Here is a 10,049-nt window from a genome sequence, read left to right as displayed (position 1 = left end):
GTTTTGGTAGGCTCCCGCCGTTGTGTCCCCTGTGCCCTGTTCCCCACAGATTTTAACCCAGAGGGTCTCCAGCCGTCACCCTGGTCGCTAATATCGGCTTGCAGGGACGTGTAGCTTTCCTTAACATAGAGAGCTACACCCCCGCCCCTTTTCTCTACACAATCCCTCCTGTACAGGGTATAGCCATCTATACCTGTGGTCCAGGCATAGGTGCAGTCCCATCAGGTCTCCGTTATCCCTATGACATCATAATTGTTTGCACTTTTTGTTTAAATAACCTTCCTCCTAAGACTATTATGGTAAAACAGATGTTTGCCTGAAAGAATTTGTTGAAATAGAGAGAATCCTTTGTTTCTCTCTGTGTACCAAAGCTACTTCCTTTTTTAATTTCCATTTGCAAACTTTGGTTAGGAGGCCACTGGTCCTTTACTGCCAATTTTGATTGACTGGCTTAGTCACAGTTGATTTTCTTTTTTAAACAACACATTGTTGAAAGCAAATATTTGATTCTATAAAAAACTTTATTTGAGAATGTTTCTTGAGGGGAGGAAGAAATCAATAGAAACTCTGCAGAAACCTTACAAAAAACCCCAAAAGCCAACAGTGAAAACCTTCTTTCAACACTTCTAAGTATTTTATAACCATTTTTGCTCAGCCGTAGTGAAACCAACACCTTTTCAACTGAGAGAAAACAGACCACATTACCAAATCCAGATTCCACATAATTTTGGGGTGCGTCTACATGCGACACTAACCATGCAGTAACCTAATTCTACAGTGCAATAGCATGCAGGGCAAAATCATGCTAATATGCTACTGAGCAGCAGTTGTTGGCTACTGCACAGCTGGCATCACTAAAAAGCCATGCACCGGTGTTACTGCCCAGTACCGCTTCCTCCTTTTTTGAAATATAGAAGATTATACAAGTACTAAATAGTACTTATACAAGTACTAAACTTAAAGCACAGTAACTATGGTGCATTAATGAACATGTAGACTCACTTTTGGAAAAGCTGTTTTTGAGGAACAAGCTACAACAACTTATATTTTGCATCTGCCCCCTTCATTTATGGTTTGGTCTCATCAGACTTGGCTTCAGGAAGGAATGTAGCTGTGTATTTAACTTGAAGGAAGCCCTTCCATCCCTTTCAAGTCAAGTGCTACTCTTCTTTATCAAAGTCATACTTGATAAAGGAGTCGCATGCTGGCATTCCAGTACAAAGGTGTAGGCCATAAGACAGACTAAGAGCAGTAAGACTTAACATCTGCAAGTCTGAAGTTCTGTGGAAAGCACTAGGTAGAGCAAATCAGAATATTTGGAATCTGGTCAGGAACATCCTGGGATGGACAGCATTAGTCCAACCTGCCTTAGTAGATAAGAAAAGCGTGTAGAAATGTACAACCAAATCTTAGTATCTATCTGGGAAGATATGTAGGAATGTCACAATGAAATAAGTTCATTAGCTAGTAAAATATAAGGTGCGTGGCACCAAACATGACTGATCAGGTGTAGTGAATAATGTGATTTTGTGTAAGCACTTCTAATGCATAAAAAGAGTAGAATAGAAATGCAACTTGGATTTGTATTTAATCCTGCACCATCTCTGCTGTCAGCTAGTCTGATCACCTGTCTGATAAGAATGACTAAAGACAACACTGCGTGTGCCTACATAAGATGCTTAATGTGCAGAAGACTAATTCTGCACATCAGTGCAGCTGGCATAAACCATGCTAATGCACTACTGTGCAGTAGCTTTAGTCTAATGCACATTAATATAACTTAAAAAAATGCTCATCTGTGCTAATGAGTAGTAGTGCCGATTGTTGGCGCATTGTTAGTACCTGGTATTACAGGTAGTAAACTTAATGCACCATAATTAAAGCACATTAATAAACGTGTAGATGTGACCACTAAGTTTATAGTCACTGAATTGCTGTGGTGTGTGCTCATTCAAATGATGTTGCACAAGGACATCACAGGTCTTTGGAGGTAACAACAAGAGGTTACAAAGGTATGGATCACAGATGAAAATCCTCATTGTAAAGAAATGACTTTCAACCTTATGGTTATCTGCACGGTGAGAAATAACCCCTTCAATAGCTATCAAGTAAGTTATAGATTTCTGATTGTGTAAAACCAGTTCAGAATGGAAGAGCACATCCGCATTTTGCAAGTGAGTACACATTGGTGTATTCATGCTAATTTGCTACTGAGCAGCAGTATATGCTAATAAGCTACTGAGCACACCCTGTCAGTAGGTTTGGAGTTGTTCATTAAGTGGGGGAATGTTCACCACTGTAGTGGGGGTCCCACTGGGACTGGAAGATATGAAGCTACATTTGGAAAGAATCACAGGCCCAAGTTGTAAGCTGCTGAATCTTCATTCTCTATCCATTACAACATTCAAGAAAAATATAGCTGGTACCTGCTGAGAATGGCATGAAGGCTTCCTTCTTCACAAACTTTCCTTCAGGGTCAAGAAAATGCTCAGGATAGAAATCACCTGGCTTCTCCCACTGAGATTTGTCTTGTAGCACTGAGCCCAGGAAGGGGATGATGTAAGTTCCCTGAAAATCACAACCTTATTTTTTATTCCTTGGACGAAAAAGGTCTCTTAATCATGAATATGATAAAAGGCATTGAAAAGCATAATATACAATTTTGATAAAAAGTACTATTGAAAATACTGCCTTAGAAAAGCTCACCTTTGGAATGAAGTAGCCCTTGAGAGTGACATCCATGGTAGCGGAATGAGGTCCATTCATTGACACAATATTAGCAAACCTCTGAATTTCATGGACAACTGTATTTGTGTAAGGCATCTTAGTGCGATGTTCACCACATGGTAGGTTTGAACCTAAAACTGTCGCTATCTCATTCTGAACTTTTTCTAAAAAAAAATCATACACATTGAAAAGGAGAACAGCATAGCAGGTAAACTCTCAGAAAGTTCCCTTTTTCCAGAAAAAATGGGATGCAGACAACATTGGAACTTATCGTCTTTAATGGGGAGGATTAAAGCAGAACTGAGCATTTGTAAGATCATACAACTAACCCACTCTCTTCTCACTCATTAAATCCCCTCATTAAATTGTCAACTAATAATATGTTAATTTAAGTAGAGCTGGATGGAAGGCCTGTGTTGGGCCCGCAGCATTCTAGAATATGGAAGTCTGTCAAAATCGTAATGGTTAACAAACTCCCATTGATTTTGCTATTGTTTCGGGGGGTGGGGGGGTTTAGAGAAAGAATGCGAGAATATCTCTCTTGTCAGCAGTGGTGGCTACATTTTCCCATAGAGGTAGTCCAATTACAACAGTTTCATAAGAACCACTCATTGACTAGTACGTAGGCAGATTCATCACAATTGGCAAATCATCCTTGCATATTTGGCTCTCACGTACCCCCGTTTCAGTTCTGATGAATCCTGTTTTTCAAAGACAAAAAAACTGGTAGTGGGCATTTGAAGACTTACTATTGAATAAAATGGAATAACTCTATATTTATCATAGTGTTTCCAAGATTTAAAAGATGGAAAAACATAACACATATCCTATGGATAAAATGTCGCTTTTTATCCCTCTTTGTGCCTGACCCACAGAAGGTACGGAGGCGTTCAAGTTATATAGACTGACGCTTTGAACTCTGGAGGTCCCAACTCAATCCTTGATAGTGGCTGTCAGGCATAATGACAACTGAGATGAAAGTACTTACGCTGAATTTCAGGGTCATTCATCATTAGGAGAAGGCCCCAGCGCAGTGTGGTGGAAGTGGCTTCCGTTCCAGCACTAAACAAGTTTAATACAAGGTTTTTTAAATTTTCATTATGGAAATAGCCATTGGTGCCGCTTTTCTCCTAAAAAAAAGAAGAGATTCAAACTAAAAGATTCCCTATGGGAAATTGAAGCTTAAAAAGCTAAGGGAGGATTTGGGTCAAACCCCAGAAATATCTCTCTTATTTATATCACACTGTCACCACTACTGTCATCGTTATGGCTGACTTCCACCTATAGTTGCGCAAACAACTCTGCTCATGGTCACTTTAGACCGTGTCAGAAAGCGCTTCAGGTCAACACCTTAAGCAATCTCTGCTGGGAAAATTTATTACTTTATTATCACAATTAAAGAAGAACTTTTCCATCTTTTACTAGACAATCCTTGACAAGCTACCCCATGAGTAAAGATATAGAATAGCAAAAATTACATCTTGCTTTTCCATTTGTAAAACAGGTTCCTCAAATGCTCACTCAAACTGAGCAATAGTCACCCATTGGTGCCTTTTGTTTCCCCATGTGTTTGCATCCAGTGGCTGTCTCTTCCTACTTCTTTGGTGCTGAAAATGAACACTGCCTCCTGGTGTTTGCTTCACAGCATCCTAGAAAAGCTGGGCTGGAAGGGACCTCGATAGATCATCTTGTCCAGCGGTTCTCAACCTTTTTTGTACCAGGACCCATTGTAAACATCAATGGCTGGTCCCAACTCAGTGTCCTTCACTCCCGTTAATGCGGGAAGGGGGTGGGATGGTGGAGGGTACATGGGACCCCAAACCCCCTCGCAGGGCTGGTCCCAGCTCAGTCAGCCTGCAAGGGAAAAGCCACAGTTTCCCACGTTTTACTCCTTTAAAGGAGAATCCATTTTTTAAGTTTGTTGATCCATTTTAAAGATTTTTTGTGACCCTTTTATATATTCTTGTGACCCACTTTTGATGTCGCAACGCACCGGTTGAGAAACGCTGCTCTTGTCCAATTCCCTGACACAGGCGGTAGCATCCCTATGCAAACCATCCTAGACAAATCTGCTGTACACAAGTCAACCTTGACACAACACAAGACATACCTCCTGAACCTGCTACAGATAAAGCAGGGGAACAACAGCAGTTAATGTCCGGGTGCTATGAGTCTTGTTAATATACACTCAAAAGATTCAAGGCAGAAGTCTCAGCACACCAGATCTCCCTTGGGATTTCTGCCGGGCAAGGAGGGCAGAGCAGCACTCCATCTTCCCTGGCCACAGCTCTCATTCTCTTTTTTCTCCCCCTCTTCCAGTGGCGAGTTTTCCTCCCCAGTTTGAAGTTCGAGGTGATCGACTCCCCTTACATCTCACTCTACACAGGTAAGGCTCCCCACATTGGGCTGCTGCCCTCCCTGCTTGTTCCACTTGTCCCTCTGTGAACATATGTCTCTTATAGAGGCATTTAGGCGCCAGGGATGTGTTCATAGCCCATTCACAAAGCTGCATGTCACGGGGATGGTGGTCTATACATGTGCCATGTACGATGATGCACAAAAGCATGTGCATTTGTGTGGACACCAATGTGTAGAGGCGGCCATGAAATTAGGCAAACGTGCATGCAACTGCAACAGATGTGGCAGTGCAAATGCAGAACATGCTGTAACAAGACATAGATCCTTTAAGGATCTAAAAAGTCCTGCTTGCCGATGAGGTGCAAGTGAAAGGGATCAGGCTTCTGGATGGATCTGCAGCTGGGAACATTGAAAGGGCTATCTGAAAAAGGGCAGGGGAGCAGAAGGGTCCTGTGGAAGATAGGCACTGTTTTGTTTTACAATCTGGAATAAGGCATGGTTTTTTTTAGCCTGAAGAGGAAAAGGCTAGATTTTTCTGGAGGGCTTTGAATAAAGGACCCGTTTTTGGAAGCTATATAGTGTGGCTGTGGCAACCAGCAAAGCCCAGAAGCAAGGGAAATGCTCACAGAAGAGTATAGGCATAGCTACTCCTAGATCTTCCCTGACCAATGCTTGTCCAACCCCTTCTTGAACACCTCCAGTGATGGAGAGTCCTAAAATTCCCCAGGCAGTCTATTTCACTGCCTCACTGTTCTAACAGTGAAGAAGTTTTTCCTGATATCCAATCTAAACCTGCTTTGCTGCAACATCAAGCCATTGCTCCATGTCCTGCTCTCTACAACAAGAAACTGTGTTATCCCTCTTCTTTATGGAAGCTCTTCAGATATTTGAAGACTGCTATCACATCCCTCTTAAGTGCCTTTTTCACAAGCCAAACATGCCTAGCTCCTTCAACCCCTCCTCATATGAGTTGTCTTCCAAGTCTTTTATCATTTGTTGTCATCCACCTCTGGATTCTATCTTCTCCATGTTTTTTTTTAAATGTGGAACTCAAAATGGCACACAGTACTCTAGATGAGGCCTAACCAGTGCTGAGTAGAGAGGCCTTAGCACGTCTTTTGTCTTGCACGTAATGTCTCTATTGATGCATCCCAAAACTGCATGTGACTTTTGTGTGAGTGCATCACACCAAACACTCATAGTGAGTCTGTGATCTACCAAGACTCCCAGATCCTTCTATGTAGTGATGACATTCAGTCAGTTGTCACCCATTTTGTATTTGTGTTTCTGATTGTTTACTATCTCCGGGTCAGATTTCCAATGTGTCAGAATCCTTCTGAATTGCTCTCCTGTCCTCCGTGTCGACGATCCTTCCCAGTTTCACGTCAGCTGCCAATTTGCTCAAAAAGCTTTCTAGTCTTGCATCCAAATGATAAACACATTGAACAATGCTGGGCCCAAGACAGATCCCTACATGAAACCTCTTGCCAATCTGATCTTGATCCATTTATAATTATCCTTCGCTTGCAGCTATGAGACAGTTGTCTGCCCACCTTATAGTGGTTTTGTTTAGCCCACCTTACTCCAGTTTCTTTGAGAAGGCTACATGGGACTTTGCCAAAAGTCTTCTTGAAGTCTAGATGCACTAAATAGACTTCATTCCCTTCATCCACCCAAGTAGTTACTTTGTTCTAATAAATCTATGCTGGCTATTTGTCGTCAGTCTTTCCTCCTCCAAATGCTTGCAAGTGAACTTCCTTTTAATATATTCCAGTAACTTCCTGGGTGTTGAGGTGAGGCTCATAGGTCGATAGTTCCCTGGATCTTCCTTTTTGCCTTTTTTTAAAAGAGGGCACTACACTTGCCTTTTTCCAGTTTTCTGGTACCTTGCCCATCTCCCACGACATTGTAAATATTGCCAAGAGCTCCTAGATCCCTTCTGCCAGTTCCTTCAGTACCCTGGGATGAAGTTCATCGGTCCCTAATGACTGAGTGCATTCAGACCCATCAAACACTCTCTGTGTCTTCTGTTATCTTATCCCTCAGCTTGTCCCCTTCCTTGTCCAAATAATGCTTACTGTATGTCTGGCATGATCCTGAATACAGGACTGTATACATTAATTGTGAATTGATCAGCAAAATGTGACTATCCTCAATTTATCCTCCTACCTCGAACAAACTGCAAGACCCTGAATTTTAGGTAACGCGTGGTTTAGAGGGAGCTAAGTGCAGCAAGCTATTTGCATAACTCCAGGACTTTGTTAGTCCTGTGCATTGCCAATGCTAGACTTCCATACAATGAGCCTTTAACTCCAAGATACAAGAAGGAAACATGCAAGTTGGAAAACGCTGTAGGGACTGATTACCTCCTTCTGTCTTACGAAGAATACCTCAATAAGGCTTCGCTGGTCATTTTTGTCCAGCTTTTTGAGGTGTTCTTTGAAAATAACCTGTGTAAAAGCATGAAACTCATCCCTGTTTTGAAGAACAGTCTTGTAATTCTTGAAGAGAAATCCAAGGGCTGGAAACAGATTATAGATCTAAAAAATAAAAGATGTGGGAGAAGGCTAGAGTAAGTGTAAAAATACTCAACCCCCCTAAACGCAATCAGGACTCATATCAGAAATGATATCTTTTATCAAGATTTTTGCCAAAAAACTTCTTTATTTGCAAAACTCTTGTTGGTTAAAAAAGGATATCATCTCTACTACAAGTCCTGATTGCCTTTTCTTCTAGACCAATACAGCTCCAACCTGGATACCGTAAACCACCTAATTCACTTACAGAAATCCTGGAAGCACTTCAAAAAACTAAGTGAAGTTTGTTATACCTGTTTTACAGATCATAAAACTTAGGCAGGAGTGTGAACAGCTGACATGCCAGCACTCCTCATATCCTTGCTGCATATGAGCGGCACAGGAGTGAAATGGAAATTGGAAGACCACTCTCCACCCTGCTTCTTGTAAGGGGATTTCAGATGCTGCATCTTCAAGCAAAAGTATATTTAACAGGACTTGAGCATGGGAGCTAGGAGTCAGAATGTGTTGGATAAGTGTGTGGAAAATGTGAACACACCATGTCAAGGTTTTACCAAAATACCTGCATGAAATTTTCAAAAAAATCTCATTTCATTTGTCACCCAGTTCGGCTAATATCAGTGACTGTCCCTTAAGGTGAGTGGCAGAGGTGGAGCTGATGTGCCATAATATAGTCACTACTGTAAATAAAATACGTATATTTATATGCAAACCAGTTTTTGGGAAAAGCCATATAACTTATACTGGGATATTGGAAAGAACATCATATGCCAGTCTTCTTGGTTATAGTGAGCAAGAAGAAATAGAGAATCAACCCAGTGGTTTTCCAGGTAAGAGCACCAGCTATGAAGAGACTGTTGGCTTCAATAATATCTTCTCCATGAACCCTTGTTTTGCAAGGATATCCCCAAGGCAGGGAAAGGGTGGCCAGTGACCGGGGGAACTGTCCAGACCATCACTTGATAATAATTTTCTGAGACTAGAGGCTGACAGACATGGTCTGTAGGAGAGTCTGAGGAACTGGGGCTTCCAGCCCCAGGGAATGGTGAGCGCCGGAGAAGAAGCAGGTATGCATCCAGTACAGTTTACTGTTGAATAGAGATGCCTTGTTCGAACTGCTCTTGTTCTAAATCAGTGGTAAGCAATGTTTTTGGCAGGCATGCCACAAGTTAACCCTGGCCCCCTCCCAGATTCTGCTCTGATGCCCACCTCCCAGATGCATATGTGATAAGATTGTGTCCTGGGAAACCACAATGGAGGCAGACGGGCAGGGAGACTCGAAGCTCCCAGTGCACAGAGTGGAGTTGGGGCTGGATATTGCTGATGGAGATGTCTCTACTAAGAGCCAGGGTCAATCTTCCCTGGCCCTGTGACCACTGCAGATGATCAAGCATCTGATGCCCTCAATTTGGCAGCGGCTGCAGGACCAGGGAAAGTCTAACCTGGCTCTTAGGTGTGACACCTGATGACTCTTTTCTCTGTAGTGTCCTGCTGCTGCTCTCTTCCAGGCAGCCAGAAAGTCATGCCCACTCCCCACTTTCTGGTGCGTCTATTTTTTGAGATCCTGGAGCTTGGGTATACACAGCATCTGCCTTTGCCATTTGTGGCCCATGTGCTGCAGGATGGACACCTGTGTTCTAAATCAGTATTTTTTTTTCTTGCTTTAGTGAGGCCATTTGATTGGTAAAAGCCCCTGCAAGTGTATCTGTATGCCTCTGCAGGTAAAAAACCACTGCAGGTATATCTGCAGTGCCATAGAGGAATCCCTTACCTAATTGTGAAAGCGCCATGAAGACACCTATCACAGACTTGCAAAGACTGTTAATGCCTTTGAATATCTTCCAGCCTATGTGCTAAAATCATTGTCTAAGAATGCCTTGCAACGCTATAAGGATGCTGTTCCAATGCACGGTATCTTTGCTGTTTTCTTTCCATAGAGTTATGCTGAAATTGTGTAAACACTTTACCCCAGGCTAATATAGACTGAACAACTAATTGCAAGCCGTAGATTGTATTAACATGTACCAAATATGTATTTATGTAATGATGCTTGAGGTCCTGAATTTATCTTCTAATTGTACAAGAGCATGTAAAAAACATATTTTTTTAAACATTTTCTCAATAAAATGTTATATTTGTACAGGAATTTCAGATTAAGAAATGCCTAGATGACATATATCATACTGGGCTGGGAAGTCAGAAAGTCCAGGTTCAAGCCATCTTTTGGTGGAGGGTAGGAGGGGACACTAGAAGCCAGGTCCCCTGTTTTTCCAGCTGTTTAGGTGAAAAGATGGAAGGTTTTTTCTCATTTTGTTGTTGCCAGTCTATGCAGGACTACATAGTTGTCCATATCTATCCCCAAATGCCCTGTAGGTGACCAAAGAAGGGCTGCTTAGACAACCACAAAAAACAGAATGCCACCCTAGG

At 42.1% G+C, this 10,049-nt stretch overlaps 1 protein-coding gene across 1 annotated transcript in view; it reads right to left on the bottom strand.

Moving 5' to 3' along the window:
* The window catches only part of LOC102377031 (cytochrome P450 2K6-like), a 25,630-nt gene that overhangs the window by 3,115 nt on the left and 12,466 nt on the right, over positions 1-10,049 (bottom strand). The window contains exons 2-5 of the mRNA XM_006025679.3: positions 7,452-7,625; positions 3,716-3,857; positions 2,707-2,891; positions 2,427-2,568 (exon numbers count right to left, since the gene is read on the bottom strand). Coding sequence (XP_006025741.1) covers positions 2,427-2,568; positions 2,707-2,891; positions 3,716-3,857; positions 7,452-7,625 — 643 coding nt within the window. The remainder of the gene's footprint in view (positions 1-2,426; positions 2,569-2,706; positions 2,892-3,715; positions 3,858-7,451; positions 7,626-10,049) is intronic.

Source organism: Alligator sinensis, unplaced genomic scaffold (assembly GCF_000455745.1).
Source record: "Alligator sinensis unplaced genomic scaffold, ASM45574v1 scaffold293_1, whole genome shotgun sequence".
Classification (NCBI taxonomy): domain Eukaryota; kingdom Metazoa; phylum Chordata; order Crocodylia; family Alligatoridae; genus Alligator; species Alligator sinensis.
This window is presented reverse-complemented; position numbering and strand designations above follow the sequence as displayed.